Genomic DNA, 18062 nt, shown 5'->3' on the forward strand with positions numbered 1-18062 from the left:
CCACATCCAAAGGGCTGTTAAACACATCAGGGATGGGGACTCAACCACCTCCCTGGGCAGCCCATCCCAGTGCTGAACAGCCCTTTCTGTACAGAAGTTCTTCCTGATATCCAACCTAAACCTCCCCTGGCACAACTTGAGGCCATTTCCCCTCATCCTGTCACCTGTCAGCAGTGAGAAGAGACCAGCCCCGCTCTGCTGCCATCACCTTTCAGATGTTAGAAGAGAGCAATCAGGTCTCCCCTCAGCCTCCTTTTCCCAGCCCAAACAGCCCCAGTTCCTTCAGTCATTGAAGGAACCCTTCAGTGATCTTTGAAAACTTAAGAATTATCCCAGCCCTCTGAGGGGGACCATTTTCCACGTCCATTTAGGAGCACACTCCTTCTATAAGCATACAGAAATCCAGTTGTTAAGCTGGCTGCTCTAGAAGCTCCAGCTCTGAAAAGCTGGCACTGAGTGTGTTGGAGTGCAGGGGATACAATCAGAGCCCCACTAGACAGCAGCAGAATATGAGAATGAAATGAAGAAAACATTCAGGAGCTGAAGAAATCGGTTTCATTTATGCACCTGGAGACGTAATGTTGTAAAATATCCATAAAATACATGCTATTCATTCCCTGCCTTTGCCAACCCAGTTAAGTAGAAAAATAAACAAGAAAAAGCCATGGGACAGTTTAAACAAATAAAATGCTTGCCTTGCTCATTCCTGATTTACTGCTTTGCCCACATTGATCAGCATTTATAGCTTTTCAGCTGTTTCTCATCTCAGTCACAGGGAATGCTTTTTCTTTTCCAGTCCCCGTGCAAAACGCAAACAAATGCAAACTGTGCTAACATGATTAGTAATACAGATTCAACCTATCTGGATTCAGAAAGGACAGAAAGCCTGAAGAAGAGAAGGCTGCGGGGTGACCTCAGTGCAGCCTGCCAGGACCTAAAGGGAGCCTACAGACAGGAGGGGAATCAACTGTTTGAAAGGGGAGATAACAGCAGGACAAGGGGAAATGGTTTGGAGTTGAAGGAGGGAAGATTTAGGCTGGATGTCAGGGGGAAGTTCTTTACTGTGAGAGTGGTGAGGTGCTGGAACAGCTGCCCAGAGAGGCTGTGGATGCCCCGTCCATCCCTGGAGCTGTTCAAGGCCAGGTTGGATGGGGCCCTGGGCAGCCTGGGCTGGTATCAATGTGGAGGTTGGTGGCCCTGCCTGTGGTGGGGGGTTGGAGCTTCATGGTCCTTGAGGTCCCTTCCAACCCAACCATGCTGTGATGCTGTGATGCTGTGAAAATCAGTGCTGAAAGTGACCCCCTACTAAAAGCAGGGGAAGAAAATCTCTTGCTCCTTCATGAACTGTTTAGATTTAATATATAACTACTTGAAAAATGCAGAAGGAAACATTACTGACCCGCCATCACGTGTTCTTAGAAGCTCAAATCTCTTCTGAAACAGGACTTCAAAAAACAATAAAGAAGAAGAGCATAGGCAGAAATGTGGCAATCAACTTGCACTCAGGGGCTGTGCACCTCTGCACCAAGAACAAAACAAAGGCCTCACCTGCTCCCCTGCCTTTCTCTGTGCCACTGCAGCCCGTAATTACAGCAGAAAACACGCAGCACTGTGACTGCAGTCTAACACTCCCATTGCACTGCTTTACTGTTCCGTGTTCTTGCCAGACTGCCTGGACCATCTGTCATTCTGTCTTACACTCGGTTTGTAAATTGTTCAAGCAGGTCTGTTTGCTGTTTACATCCGAGCAGCTCCCAAAGCTAAGTCAGGAGCCTCATTGTATGACAAGAACACAGCGAGAGCAGCAGCGGGCTGCTGCCAGCCACGGGACTCAGCGCAGCCTGTAGTAAGCCCACAATGGTGTTTGAAAGCTAGTGCTGCACACCAGTGTTCTGTGTCAGTACCTTTCATCAGAAACAAACGTGTAAGGATGGGGGAAAAAGAAAACTAAGAAAAAAAACAACTTTGGGTTGGATAAGAACAGGGGTGTAGAGAGATGAAACGCTGTGTGCTCACACACAGCCAAGGGAGGGAGATGGGAACCCCTTCCAGGAGCCATTCCACAAAGGTTCTGCCCTGTGCAGCTCAGTGTGGGCCATAGAAATAGGATCCAACTGCTCCCACAGCCACACACTGTGACCCAATGGCACCAAACCAGTGCTGCCCGGTGGGCTGCAGAAAGACATGGGGGATCAGGAGCACACGAGAGATGCTTATACCACAATACAGCACAGCTGCCTGCAGTTGTGCCTGGTCAGCACAGCACACCTCCTCACACTGTGCTACAATGCAAAAACAAGCAATCATTTCCTTGAGATGCTTCTCTTTGTTCCAGCTCCTATTTCCTATTTATTGAAATGGCCTAAATGGGGGGACAGAAAAGGAGGATGGAAAAGGAAAACAATGTTAAAGTATGTAAAAAATGGAAGAGGCCACGATAAGACACTATCTCGATAGTATTCAGTCCCCCACCTTGGGTGCCCACAGAGCAGTCCCGGATTAGCCACAATCTGCTGGATACATCTGGTTTTAATATAGTTATCATTTGGTAAGTTTAACTGTGAACTTGTTTTGCGGATCATGGCAGAAGATGGATGAAAAGCAAAGTTCTTTACTGTGAGAGTGGTGAGGTGCTGGAACAGCTGCCCAGAGAGGCTGTGGATGCCCTGTCCATCCCTGGAGGTGTTCAAGGCCAGGTTGGATGGGGCCCTGGGCAGCCTGGGCTGGTATCAATGTGGTGGTTAATGGCCCTGCCTGTGGTGGGGGGTTGGAGTTTCATGATCCTTGAGGTCCTTCCAGCCCAACCATCCTGTGATTCGTGATCTGCACAAAGAAGATCATGCACTTTTCACTCTATGCTGCTTTTATATTGTCATGGTAACATCCATTTCTCCACTCTCCTATGAAAAAAGAAAACAAACACGTTTTCCAGTTTGAGTACACATCAGTGAAACAAATGTGATTTGCACATTGTGAGGTTGTTTTATCCCCAAAGACAGGTCAGGGCCTTTGGGGGACTCCAGCATCCTGAGCTGCTCCAACATCAATGGGAAACACCCCACAGCTCAGTGAAAAACACCATAGAATCACAGAGTCACAGCATGGCTTGGGTTGGAAGCGACCTCAAGGATCACGAAGCTCCAACCCCCAACCACAGGCAGGGCCATTAACCACCACATTGATACCAGCCCAGGCTGCCCAGGGCCCCATCCAACCTGGCCTTGAACAGCTCCAGGGATGGACGGGGCATCCACAGCCTCTCTGGGCAGTTGTGCCAGCAAAATGCATTGTTTTAATTTTTAATACACAGCGCAACATGAACTCAACCTCAGAAGCTCAGAAAAGAGACTTGTGGTGGCTGGAAGAAGAAGGCTTTGGGAGGCAGCTTCCTGGCACTATGAAAGGGTTACTGGGATGCCAGACGTGACATACCAGTGTGTTCCAAGGAGAGGACAGAAGCAGTGGTTTCTTCCTGCCTCGGTGGCCACAAGCACTGACCACTAGCAGACAGGACACAGAGGAGGGAGTTTCAGTCTTGCAGTGCTCTAATTGTTTCAGTGGGCAGATGGAAGCAACCCCAGGGTGAAAAAGCAAACATTCCTGACCAAACTGCTCCCATGTCATCTTTCAACCAACTGGATAATTTCCAGTTGGCACAGAATGTGTTTCGAAACAAGAACTGGAAAGTAGACTAATCCTATCTTACAGCTAAAAGCAGCACTGCTTTGCATCAAAATCATTTTCATTTCCTGATGTGAAAAATATATCAATAGCAGCACGATATTAAAAAGATACCGGACCGGCTTTATGAAACTGAAGCTGCTCTCCATTAAGGTTCATAGTCAGAGATGTCAGCAGTGTGAGCAAACACCGACCAATGGCATTCAGAAATGTTCTGTTATGTGGATGCAGCAGGCACTGGGTTGTCTCCTTCAGGACTGTTACTGGATGCCAAGCAAACGTTTCCATTCAGCAGCACTTAGTGGCACTGAGGTCCTTACTCTTAGCCCAAGAAATATCACTGCTCTGGGAGCTGGGACTGTGTGCAGCTTAAATCACTGCTGTAAATCACTGTCGTTTTTCAACACTTCCAGCCTGGTTATCAAGCAAGAAATAGACATCTCAAAACCTTTCATCTTTATTCATTCACCACAAAAAAAAATCAACTTCCCAAATCTCTAAAACTTAAGTACATCAATAATTTACTTCTGCCTAACATAAGCAGCGGACTTCTTGCTATTATGGCCACTCGTTTGGCTTTGATCCCAGCTGTTACCATTAATAAGGCTTTACTTTCTTCTTCCCACAGTTGAAGGATCCTGTGGTGCTGGTTCAGGGCCCAGCAGCAGCCTGCAGGAAGCTGGCAGGTTGTACGGCCCTATAGTTCAGCTGTTTGTAAAGCAAAAGGTGGTGCTCAGGAACCAGCAGGGCCAGCCCTGCCCTGGGAGCACTGTACCCATCACTGCCAGTGGGCCAGGGGAGGAATGTCCCACTGTGCTCTGTGCAGCCTCACCACCAGCACTGGGTGCAGTGTTGGGTGCCAGTCCTAAAAGCACACAAAACTGTTAGGGAGCATTCTAATGAAGGTTACAGAAATGGAGGAGGGCCTAGAGGGGACACATGAGGGGTGGCCGAGGCCCCCTGGTCCGGTGGGCCCTGAGCAGAGCAGGCTGACATGAGGCCTTGTGATGGCTGCGGCTCCTCACAGGGAGCACTGGGACACTGCTGGCAGCCACACGGTGGGGTCTGGGGATGCTGTGTGGGGCCTGGGGCTGGAATCAGTGTCCTTTGGTATGTGGTGACTATGAGGTCTGCTTTCCCACTGCACTATTTGCTGTGCAGGGTCCTTCAGTGGCAGTGGGGCTGCTCACTCAGTCAGAGCTAGTGCTGTCAAGGGCTTTTTTTTGGGCATCACCAGAAATACCGAAGGAAGGCAATTAAATGCAGCTCAGGAACACTGATATTATGAGGAAGTGATCCGCTGTCAGGAATTCATGTGAACAAAGCAGAAATAAACTTCATATCTAGACAGCAAGCAGAGGCTGGAGTCAAACTTCATGGCTGTGTGTGCTTTGAGATGCACTGCCAAGGTCACTGCAGGCCTGGAAACAACTGAGCCCACAAAAACTGCTCTGGGGAAAAGAACCTCCCTGTGTCCTCCCCACAAAAACAAACCAACCCACCCAGCAGGGCTGGGTCCTCTGCTGGGATCATAAAAGATTTCACAGATGGAAAACTTCATCTCAAAGTAACTATCAGGTACAGGAAATAGGAACAGAAGAGGTTACAAAACAGGTCTTTTAGCTAACAGGATTCTTTTGGTAGTCATGCTGCTGTTTGCCTTCCTCCTTATCTCCCGTTAGTTGGAGTCTTATCACTGTGCAGCAGTCTCTTCCCATAAATCAAGGTTACACAGCTAAGGAGAAAAAGCTGAACAAGGGAATGCAGAAACTCTGCAGCCAAGTCCTGGTTTGTGCCATTGGGCAGCTGCAGCACACAGAGGGCAGCAGCACTTTTCTCTACCCTGTCTCAATTTCAAACCATTCCCCCTTGTCCTATCGCTGCCCACCCTCACAAACAGCTGTTCCCTCTCCTGTTTATACTCTCCATTCAAGTACTGGATGCCCACAACGAGGTCAATGTTCCTGTCTACATTACCTTACAGTCTTCAGATGTCAATTCCATCACGCTGTCTCATTTCTGTGCCCTCTGGTTCCTTGTACCTTGCTGTCCCTATCACATCATGTTGCCTGGCAGAATGGTACATGTGAAGAGCATGAAGAATTAATAACAGAAGTCTTGCTTACAGTAATAAGTATGAGTCTAAGTTCTCTGCCAGTGTTTAAGTACTGTCTAGAATTTCTCTGCTAGAAATAAGTTATTAATTAATTACTTACGTAACAAACATGATACAAAACCATCATCTAGAGGTGCTGAAGGAAGAATCTCAATTATCCAGGTGAACTACAAAGCAGAACTGCACTCTGTGATTTCTATGGCTGTCTCTAAGTTTGCTAATCCCTGACATACAGGCACGGTATGGATAGCAGCACCCTGATCAGCATGACCTCATTATTGGGCTAGAAAACGCAACTCAAAGCAACAGCGGATGGAAACCAAAAGGCCAACTGCATGGCGCCATGGATGGCAAACCATGGGTCTAAGCACAGTGGCCAGCTGCCGGTTTCAGGGCACCCATACATATCTATGTTTGTAGGAAGGATGAGCTGCTAGATCTGCTGAAAGTAAAAAGCTCTGCCTCCTGCACTAAGTAATTATTCTCCCATTTCAGAAGCCAAATGGAAAAAAGAGCATTTCTGAGTCTGGCTGCCAGATGCTAAGGGCACCGAGCCTGCAGAATTAAGGTCACTTCCATGGGTGGAAGAGCAGCAAGAAGCTGAGCAGCTGAACCCCGCAGTGCAGCCCTGTACTTCTGGGCCACTGCTCTGGAAAGCAGCAGCCCCAGCTCCATTAGCACCTGCTCTATGGCACAAACACAAGCTAAGCACTTCCACTGCTGGCCTGGGGCAGCTCCTGGCCACAGCAGCAGCACATCCAGGCTGGATGTGGCTCTGGGCAGCCTGGGCTGCTGGTTAATGACCCTGCACACAGCAGGGGGTTGGAGCTGGGTGAGCACTGTGGGCCTTTGTGACCCAGGCTGTTCTGTGATGCTGTGATTCCATTAACTTCAGTTTTCAGTACTTGGGTCTTCCAGTTGAATGCAGCAATTCCTGTGCTCGCTTTTGTTCTTTTCCTGGTACTTCCACACCCGCCTCTCCTCAGAAATGGACTTGTTAGGGTCATGGCTCAGTGGGATGCTGGAGATGGGTTGACATTGGACTAGATGATCTTAGAGGTCTTTTCCAACCTTAATGATTCTACGATTCTTCCCTTCCAACCTTAAATCTTGATGATTCCCTTAACAAAGTCAACATAAACATGGTGTGATCACTGTCAACGTAGAAAATGGAGCGGAGCCCTTATTGCAAACAAAACCACCGGTGTCTTTTATGCTGAACTTCTTGTAGTAGCTCTCCCCACCTTTAACACAGCAGCAGTGCTCAAGCTGCAACAAGGAGGTTGCCCACACTGCAGCCCCTGGTGCTGGGCCCTGGCTGCAGCAGCACTGCTGGCTGCCTGTGGCACCAGTTTGCTGGCTGGTAGGTGACAACTGGTCTGCGTGGAGCCGTGTGTCAGCGAGGACAGGCTGCTCTCAGCATCTCAGCCAGATGACTTCCAAGTCAACTTACTGTGTGCAAGCTGCAGTGCAGACTGCAGTGCAGTCCCCAGTGCACAGTCTGTGCACTCACTCTGAACTCAGGCATTGAGAATAAGACAGTTTTAACCAAAGCAAACAAAGCAAAGAAAGTCCAAGCAAAATGGCACACGAAAGGGATTTTGATCCCATAACACCCCTGTAACCCTTCAGTTCACTGTTATCCTGTGCACCTCAAGCCGTGCTTTCCAGATGCTGCAGTTGAAATCAGGTTACTCTAAGTCTCATCCGAGTCAATGGAAAGCTTTGTGCTGATGTATGGAACCTAGAGTTGTACGTCCTCACTGCTGCTATTCCTTACTCAGAAGGATCCCCACACGTTTAATTTCTTGCACAGCCTGATGTCAGACATGGCACTAACAGGCAGCCGCTCCAGCTACGGGTCTCTGTCAGTGCAGGTTAATCCCTGAATTTCTCAGTTTCAGCCTTTAATGCCAAAGGGGCAGTAAGAGAACACACACTTCACTGCTCTGAGCAGCCCAGGAAGTGAGTCCCGGTGCAGGCAGGGCCGTCCACCTCAGCCACCCCTCACTATTACTCTCTATGTGTTTCATTTCTGCACCCAATATTGAATCACAAAGAGAAAGCCTTTTAAATTAACAGGAATCTCTTGCTGGAGCCTAAAAGAGCTTGTAGGAATATGTGTGACACCTACAAACCAACAGCAATAAATAGCACAACCTCTTCCAAATGAAAATGTTTTCCCCACCCATTTCCACTGACTTCAATGTGTGACACAGAGTTAAGCAGGAGAGGGGATCTGAATTTGACCCCAATTTTGCTGCCTTTTCCCCCCACTTCATTATTTTCATACACAGAACACAGGGATCAGATTAGAAATGAAATGCTGTCCATATGTGCCCTTTAAATAAAGCACTGAGTATCACTGTAGGATACCTACAAGCTCTTTCAGATGATCTGTGAAAAGCATACTTAAAATTCCTCTTTCAAACTTAATTTGCAGTGATTTTCCCGCAGTAATATAATAAATGAGGAAGGTAATTGATTTCAACAGTAAGCAATTGCATACAATGAGTTTTCTACAGCAGATGTCTAATTAAGAGACTACGAGCCCGGCACATCCAGCCTTAGCACTGAGCCCTGGCTTTGAGGTATCCACACAACAGGGAGATGCTCAACTTTCTGTATCCTGCGCTGCTGCAGCTGCATCCCTTGGCACCAACTTGTAGCCCTTCACAAAGACGCTGCTCCCGCACACTTGGTTTAGGTCTGAAGGCAATGATCAGCTGCTGCCCAGAGCAGGAAAGCCACCCGAAGGTGGTCGATATTGATAAATACCATTGGCAGCACGGCTAAAAATAGCCGTACAAAATTAACACGGAACGATTCGTTAGGGAGACGAGGCATTCAGGCACACAGATGTCAGTTACATAACCCGGTTCTGACATTGTTACAGGCTCTTCTTTCAGCTTAGCGTAACGAGGCAGCACATTCCCGCATCTCTCGCTGCTAATTAACAGACTATTTAACTGCGTGCCTTGTACTACCGCAGCACAACCTCACCCGCCTCCTGAGCCTCAACCGCTACATCCAAACTCCCATCGCTCCCCCAGTGTTTGTAGGAACCATCCGTAACAAAAGAATCGGAGGTGCGTACCTTAACCTCTTGGTTGGCAAAGATCTCCGCATCAACCCCACAGGCAACCAGAGTGGAGACATCACAGTCCATGCTACGGGCTGGCATCCCCCCCTGTGCACACGGAGTTCAGCAGCCTCAGGGGGTCGAGCAATGGGAAGGAAGGCAGCCTTGATGCGCTGCTGCTATGGAGCAGCCCCAGACTGTGGGCCGGCTCCGGGCAGCTGCTCTGTGCGCAGCGCGGCTCGCTCCGTGCCTTCCCCGCAGCCAGCAGTGAGCGCAGCATGGGAACGCACAGCCCAGCTCCCAGCAGTGACATCACCGCCACCACTGACATCAGCCACGTCTATTTTTTCAGCCCTTTTATCTCTCGGCAGCGCGGTGGATCAAATTGAACATGATTATGTGCTAAATCTGAACCGGGACTAAATCAATTCAAGCCGCGTTCGCTGGCAACTGAGTCATAGCTGTTGTTTCAGCTGAGTGCTTATGTTGGCAAAAAAAGGATCGCCCGACACCGAGAGCTCCGCTCCGAGTGTAAATTAACCCAGCATTTCAAGCCACCAGCCTTACGGTGCCATTCAGTACTTCATTGTACCTTAAAACCTATAGCGGAGCGCTGATTAAAGACAAACAAGAAGGCAGCACTGTGCTTCACTGGCTGTCGGCTTTGTCATCAGGCAGCTGCATAACCCCGCACATGAGATCAGCGAGCACTGGGTGCTGTCATGGGGAGCAGTCAGCATCCCGCACATGGCAGCCCATGGCTGACACACACACGGTGCACTGTGACTCATCTGCAGGGAGATCAGAGGCACAACTGGTGGGAACTCAGTGCCCATTCAAAGAACAGAGCACAGACATTTCCCTTGGAACCGGGAGGTCACACCAAGCAACCTGTGCACCCTCTGCCCTTAGAGATGCTCCTTCAGCATCATATGGCTGCAAAAGAGGTTTCAGATCCATTGGTCCATTAGGATGGTTTGTGAGCTGTCCGCAGCACTAAACGATGTGCTGTGAAACACAGGTCCTGGGTTTGCAAAGACATTGAAGTCGACCTTTATCCCAAAGGTGCAATATTTTTTCTTCCCATCCTCATGATCCACAAGTCACTTTCAGATCTTGCAGCCCCACAGGTGAAGCTCATGGCCAGGTCAGATTAACAGGCAGAATTAACGTATTTAACTAATGCAGGTCTGGGAGGCTGCAGAAAGCAAACCTGCATGTGCCCATCTTACTGCTCCAGAGCTCACAGCACACAGCTCCGTGTGTTACACTGGGCACTCACTGAGCCTCACTGGCAGATGCTGCAGCTCGTACCACGCTGTGGGAAGATGCACAGTTTGCTACGGGTGTTTAAACTCTGTTGTGTAGAACTCGCTCCAATGTCTTTGCAGAAGCGCAGTCAGACGGGGCCGCAGCCTGCAGTGTGCACGATGAAATTCAGAACAGACACCTGCACCAAAATGACGGCACGGACACACGGAGCAGAAGCTCAGCTCAGCTCACACTGCACAGCTCTTCAGCCAGCTCTTCAGCCAGCACCAGAAGGTTGGGAAGCACAGGGAACTCCATGTTAGCTAATGAAAGAACCTCTGCAGAGCTGTCAGCTGCTCAGCCCATGGACTGGCAGTAAACTTAGATGCTGATACAGCAAAGCTGGTACCTAACAGCAGCACTTTCTGTTCCAAGTTCTGTTCAATTTTTCGTCCATTTTTTTCTAACTTGCATTTATAGTAACCCCAACCAGCAGCAATCACAAAGGAAGATCCAAAACCAGAATAGAAACATATCCCAGCACTGAAGATGACCCAAGAACATACAGAAGGACAGCAGAGACACGGACAGAGCAATGGACGCAGCTCAACATGGCAACCAGCTGGTTCATACAACACCCACTGCAGAGCTGGGGGGTTTTGTACAAGCCACAGTAAAACATTTTCAGGGAAGAATGTGAAGCTGCCGTTTCTGTGCCTGCTTAGAAGGACTTTTATTCATGCATTTGAATATCATATATATATGGAATTGCAGAAAACAGCGTACAGACACCAGAGTGAAGTTCTAAGTAGGCTGCAATGGAAAAAGCACGTCATCAGGAAAGTGAAAAGTTACTAAGTGGTTTTCCAAGAGCTGGAAGGAAACGCTGAGAGCAGTGATGAGTCATGTGTATGTGAGCACACGGAGACATCCAGCAGCACAGCTAAAGGGGAGAGAAAAGGAACCATCTCCAAAAAGGAGATAGGACGAGGGGGAATGGTGTTAAACTGAGACAGGGGAGGTTTGGGTTGGATCTGAGGAGGAAGTTTTTCCCCCAGAGGGTGGTGATGCACTGGAACAGGTTGCCCAAGGAGGCTGTGGATGCCCCATCCCTGCAGGCCAGGCTGGATGTGGCTCTGGGCAGCCTGGGCTGCTGGTTGGTGACCCTGCACACAGCAGGGGGTTGGGATGGATGAGCACTGTGGGCCTTTGCCCACAGAGATGGAAGCTGAAGTCCTGACGTGTTCTGTAGAGTTCTTGCCTTGTAATCTCTGGTTTTGAGATGGGAACCAACTGGGGAGCTGCTGTGAAGAGCTTGCTGAAATACCCCAGTGAGCTACAGCAGCTTGTAAGGGAAAATCTAGGTTATGCTTAGGGATAGATGAGAAGAGACAAAAAATGAAAGTAATTGCCATCTCAGCAAGGTTTCTTTACTAGGATAGAGAGGAAAAATTGCAATAATTCTGTTTTGAAGAGGGATGAATAGAAGTGCAGGGTTAATCACACAGAGGAACAGAGCAGTTTGCACACCGTGTACCAGCTTTCATAAGGTGAAGGAGATGCACTGCGGAAATAGGTAGATGGCAGATGGAGAAGTGGGGAAGAAAAGTGCAATGTGAGGAAGCTGTCCTGCATTGCTGCATGCTGTGACCTAGGCTCTGTCACTGCTGGGACAGCACCCTGGGCCACGTGTCACCATCACATGCACTGCTGAGGTTGCTCTCCTAGTGCCTGGCAATCAGCACTATGTGACTCTTGATCTCTTTTCCTTTTCCATAGAATCACAGAATCACAGAACGGCCTGTGTCACAAAGGCCCACAGTGCTCATCCAGTTCCAACCCCCTGCTGTGTGCAGGGTCACCAACCAGCAGCCCAGGCTGCCCAGAGCCACATCCAGCCTGGCCTTGAATGCCTGCAGGGATGGGGCATCCACAGCCTCCTTGGGCAACCTGTGAACAGTGCGTCACCACCATCCTAAGATCCAACCTAAACCTCCCCTGTCTCAGTTTCAAACCATCCCCCTTGTCCTATCACTGCCCACCCTCACAAACAGCTGTTCCCCCTCCCTGCAGCCTTCTCTTCTCCAAGTTAAACCACCCCAGTTCCCTCAACCTTTCCTCGTTGGAGAGCTGCTCCAGCCCTCAAAATGAGTTATAAGCAATCCTTACCTCTAGGTGCAGCGTTGCTACATTTAGTTCAACAAACTCCCAGGAAACAGTAAAGCCCTATTTCATGCATGATGCAAAGTCATTAATACACGTGCACCTCAGCACACCTGCAGACCTTCTCTGAAGGAGGGCTCTCCTGCACAAGGACTGCTCCTACCCATGGCTTTTATTCCAACACTAGTGCAGGAAAGCCCCTCTCTTGTTGGCAGGTGCTAAGCTGGAGGATTTGGGATCACGTCCATCCCATCAACCTTCCCCAAAGAGCCGAGGCACAGGGATGGAAGGGCACTTTGGGGAGCACTGACTCCAACCAGAATGCCATCTCAAAGTACTCTACTCTAAAACTGTCCCCTGCCAGCCTTACACTAGGCTGAGGGTGACGAGCACTGCTGCTGAGAATGGAGAGCAAGGAGATCGCTTTGAAAAGGCTTTGGCATTTGTTTCATGTTTTGACAACAATGACAGTTGTGTGTGGAATGAAAGGGGCACTGTGTGTGCAGATATCCCAGGGCTGTATTTCAGAGTGGATTTAGGAGCACCTGAGCAATTCTACTTACACACAGAAACACAAAGCGTTTACAGCGACACATACAGCCGCCAAACAGGTTCTGGAACTGAGAATAACGCTGCTGAAAGGTAACCGCAGTTGTTATTTTCCATCACGAGAAGCAGCACGGTGCAGTAACATCCCCAGTCTCTCTGGTGATTAACACGTGATGATGCAGTCCCATACCTGAGTCAGCAGTCCCTTCAGAAAGGCAACAGCTCCCAAAGCTGGAAGGCAATGAGTCACGTTTTTCTAGCCATGGTCAGCCTCTCACTGTGGTTTGTGCAGTGTGGGACCACGCAGCCCAACCCTGCAGCCTTTACTCCTCTGTGCACGGCTTTGGTTTGTTAGCACAGTGTTAACCACAGCCCTGCCTGACACATACAAACGGTGCCCCAGTTTCAGATCCTTCAGCTCAGCTGCCAAGTCAACACCTTGACCCCCTTCTGCAAGCAAACCACTGCTGCTTTAGCCTTAGGGAAAGTTCACCATATGCAAACCTCACTGGAACAGCAGCCACACTGCAACAAAAACGCTGCCCAATTTCAGAAGCCAACGTGGCTGTGTTCATTATCGTGACAAAGTGCACTATGATTTCTGTTGTAGCTCTGCTCACAGGTGCCAGCCGTGCTGCTTACAGTGCTGCACAGCCCAGCACAATAACATGGAGCCCTACAACCATGACCCAGTGGTGCCTGAATGGGATCCCAAAATAGACTCACGCTGTGTCTGACTCAAACATTTCCAGCAATGTGCAGCTCTGTCTTGTTCAGCCTGCCACAAAAGTCAGAGGTATGTAAACCAAGCTCTTGTATGCAACCATAGGATAGGATTCTGCTTGTGAAAGGAGGTTTCTATTGACTCAAGAAATAAAAGGTAAATGCAAAACAAACAAAGAAGAAACACAACAGAAAGACTTCAGCAACATGAAAACTATTTTGGAAAAGAAATGTCCAAGAAACAAACAGCCCCCCCCACCAACCCAGATCCAAACAAGCCCAGATGCTGCCTGTGGGGGAGGGAGAGAGAAGGGCTTTGAATCACCTCTGCTCATAGCAAACAATCACTCCTATTGTTTGAAGGCTTCTAAAGATGCAGAATTCGGGCCAGAAATCCAGAATCCAAGAGTCAGAAAACAAACCAAACATTAGGGAATCCCTCCCCTCCTTTAGTAAATAGTGAGCAACTTCATGCGCCACATTTGATAACATCAGAATGTTCCAGTGACTTCAAGGGCTGTCACTTAGCCGGGATGATTTGCTTGTCTCAGTGAGGAACACACAAGTTTTAACACTGAGTCAGAACTGTACCACTAATTTGATGCTGCAGAACCATTCGTAGTTCATAGCTGGCAAATATAAGGGCAGGGAAGGAAATGGGTGCATGTGGCCACCTCCAGCAGACAGAAGACAAGTCTCCCCCTGCGCCTGATCCATGCAGGGCTGCAGTGTTCACAGGGCAGAAGCTCTGGAAGAGATGGATCCAGCTCCTGACTGCACAACCTGCGTGACCTTGAGCAGGAGGTGCAGGATATTCAGAAGAGCTCGGACTCCTCGTGTTCTATTTGGACTTGAAGCGAACACTGGGAAGGACAGGTACTCTCCATTAGTAGACATTTAATGGATGATGCTGGTTGGAATAGGCCTGTAATGTTCCTGCCTAAAAATGTGATTTACTGTTACTCATAAGCTCTGTTAAAGGTTTCAAAATGCACTTTAAAATCCTTTCCATTTACCCTCGCTCGTCTCTGACTAGCAAGGGTATTTAACAGGGCTGTATGTTTTCCTTGTCATTTGAGATGCTTCATCACAGCAAAATGCCCTTGAAAGAGGAGCCTGGAATACCAATGCTGGCAGCTGCGAGTCGCCAACCTTATCTCCCAGCAGCAGCACTGCACAGGACACGCAGGTGAGAGATTTAATGGCCATGCTGAGAGAAAGCAGCGCCTGCTGCCAAGCCAGGAGCAGCAGTGCAGCTCAAAGGGAAAGAAATAACCTGTCACACAACATGCAGCCAGACACCGAGCAATGAATAATGAATAATGGATTTCTGAAGTAATTGCTATTTTCTCTTCATATCATAGGATGGATTGGAAGTGGGTATTTATGTTGCTGCAGCACTTTCTTAAATCAGATCGTCTCCTCTGTAAAACCCCCTCATCCAACTGCAGCCAAAAAACTCCACAGTGTGAATACTCAGCATTTACCGTGTAACAGTATTTGTTCCTGTCTTCATTTATGGCAGAACACGCTGCCTTGTTCATTTTCCTTGCTGTTGTTTTTGATTTGCATTCACGTGACAGATGGAGATGAGATGATACGGGCCCCATAGTGAGCTGTGATGTTTCTCCAGTGGCTCTGGAGCAGCACACAGGTGGCGGCTGGAGGGGAAAAAAAAAACCCTAATTGCAAAAGAAAATGGTTTTTACATGCAATGCTTTTCTTTGAGTCCGTCCCCACAAGGCTGATCTCATTCTCATCATCTCACAAACAGAAGAGACAGAATCCACGCTGCAAATCATCGAGCCCGGATGTTATGGGTATAAGAAATCAGAGTCAGTTTCACCTTTTTCCTCTCCCTAAAAGAACAGATAACTCACCAGCTGAAATTTGAGACACAGTTTCCACTGCCCCAAAACAGAGAAGGACCAAATCCAGTCTCCCATCCGCCTGGTTGGCACTTTTTACTCACTATTTCAGCGCTTTTAGATATAAAAATCTAGTGGTTTCAGAAGATGCGTATTTAACACAGCTCTAAATCACTTGGTCACTGTGCACTTGGCTCCCTTTGGAGGGAGGAAACAATAAGAGGAATCATGATGTGCTTTCAATACTAAATAGACAGAAATTAAATAGCAGATACATTAGAAAACACAAGTGAGTGACAGAGAATTGATCTTACTTCAGAGTGCCTTACCTACAGCTGAACAACCAGCTTTCTTCTGAAGCACGGAGCTGCAATGAATTCTAATGCAATCCATTTCACTAAAGATGTTCTCCAGTAGAAAAAGAGGTTCCACACAAACCTTCCAACTCATTCTAGTTCTGATGGCCTCCACGAGGGAGATAAAAGGAGAACACTGGGAGCTCTCACAGTGGCAAACTTGGGCTGCTGGTGGGGAGCCCCACTGGTCCCTCCCAGCTCCGGATATTCCATCACAGTGTTTGGAACACCAACACTTGTGACATAGTTCTCTTCTGTTCTGAGTTGTGCTCATAACCTCATCACAGCTCACCTCGCCTCATATCAAGCAACATATATTCAGTAGTTTTTGTAATCCAAAGAATCACAGCACAGCCTGTGTCACAAATGCCCACAGTGCTCATCCAGCTCCAACCCCCTGCTGTGTGCAGGGTCACCAACCAGCAGCCCAGGCTGCCCAGAGCCACATCCAGCCTGGCCTTGAATGCCTGCAGGGATGGGGCATCCACAGCCTCCTTGGGCAACATGTGCCAGTGCATCATCACCCTCTGGGTGAAAAACTTCCTCCTATTTCTTCGTAGCTCTTCAACTCTTAATCAGGAGAGAAGAAATGCAGAGTGAAGATGGTGATAAACTTGAAAGACAATGATGAAATAATGGCATGAATATGTCAGAGAGCCAGGGTTGGAGAAAGGAGTGCACCCAAGCTTTTCTTCTATTTCATATTCTTCATATTCTGAAGTTTGCTTAGCATAGATAAAAAGTGATGGACTGTCCAGGTCCAGTGCAACAAGGACAGTGCAACATATACAGCATAAAACAACAAAAAAAACATCACAAAAGGTACCAGAATTCGTTTTCAGTAAGTCAAATTTCACACCGCTATCAAAGCACACGCAAATGAGGAAGTCCATTAAAGGAGGCCAAGCGGATGTAGAAAGGCAGGTAAGCGGTGGGAAGCTGGTTCTGTCAGCTGCATAAAAGCTGGAGCTGTAGGCAGGTTAAAAAAAGGAATGTTCTGAGACAAGTGAAAGAAGGTTCCTACCACCAGAACCAATGGTGCAGAGCAACAATAGCTGGTGCATCAGCAGCAGATCAGGAACACTGCATTAACTCTGAGTGTAACGGGAGCTTATTAACATAAAGAGACAATGAAAGCTATTTTATTTCCACAGAGCCTGATTTTAGTTTGAGTAAAAACCCCAACCTTAATAATTCTGTATAAATAAAAGCAGTTTGTAAACACGCATCAGCTGGATCCTGAAGATCCCACATAAAGTGAGTCTATTTGTCAGCAAAATGGCATCCCTCTCTGCAGAGCAATTCAAATGAGAGGCTGGAAAACACTGAGACCGTACCAGAAATGGCACTTATTTCTGTTGAAGCAGTTATTCAGAAGGAAGTTGTGATTTATAAACAGCCCAGGAGGCTGGAAAGGAAACGCTGCAGAGATCAACCACTCATTTTCTTAACAACTTAGAAAACAGTAATAATAATAAAATAGGTGAGGGGGAAGATCGTTCTCTGAATAGAAGCAGTCTGAGTAAGCCTGCTCTTTAACAGCATTACACACTGCTACGGGGGGCAGGTACAAAGGAGCAGCAGATTTCATCTCTTACCTTGTGGAATGCAATGTGGATTTTGTGCCAGGGGAAATTTAGGTTGGAAACCTAAACTTTTTGACAGAAAGGGTTGTTAAGCACTGGGAGGGGATGCCCAGGGAGGCTGTGGTTGGACTCGCTGATCTTGAAGGTCTTTTCCAACCCGAGCAATTCTATGATTCGATCATTTTCCTACTGAATTCTTTTCTATTCCCTCTTTCCCTAACTTAGCTTAAGAAACCACATCCTAGTGGTGCCACTGCTCCATGCTTTCCTTCCCTCCTCCCACACACATGCAAAGGCACAGGCAAGGAGCCCCGTGCTGTTCTGACCAAGCCTTCTGAAGGCAGCAATGAAACCCACCTGAACTTTCCAGTGTTTTCAAATGAAAACCATCTGACCGTGGTACAGCAGCTCACATTACAAGGTCCAGTAGCTCACAGAAGGCAAAGTGAGCTTTCCCACCCAGCAAAAAGCAGACAAACACATCCCAAACACACACACACACAGCTAACACTCAGCATTCCAATACAATTCAAGTATCACCTGTTACACAGGCACTCTGAGAGCATGGAGAAATGCCAGCTTAGGGAAGTCCTTACCTAACAACCTCATTTGTAAGCTGAAGAAGTACACATGTTCTGCATGAACAGGTTTACTGTGGGTTGAAAGCTGGATGAACTGGCAGGCTGA

At 48.1% G+C, this 18062-nt stretch overlaps 1 protein-coding gene across 5 annotated transcripts in view; it reads right to left on the reverse strand.

Moving 5' to 3' along the window:
• RCAN2 (regulator of calcineurin 2) overlaps positions 1-18062 on the reverse strand; it is a 52197-nt gene that overhangs the window by 16780 nt on the left and 17355 nt on the right. Inside the window, exon 1 of one of the 5 annotated variants that reach the window (XM_015859925.3) lies at positions 8895-9529. The exons of the other annotated variants lie outside the window; for them this stretch is intronic. Within the exon in view, the coding sequence (XP_015715411.1) occupies positions 8895-8981 (87 nt within the window). The 5' untranslated portion in view covers positions 8982-9529. Of the gene's footprint in view, positions 1-8894; positions 9530-18062 lie in introns of those variants that run through there. 5 annotated transcript variants of the gene reach the window in all.

The sequence above is a fragment of the Coturnix japonica genome, chromosome 3 (assembly GCF_054131305.1).
Source record: "Coturnix japonica strain WE chromosome 3, WE-NBRP24, whole genome shotgun sequence".
NCBI classification, from domain to species: domain Eukaryota; kingdom Metazoa; phylum Chordata; class Aves; order Galliformes; family Phasianidae; genus Coturnix; species Coturnix japonica.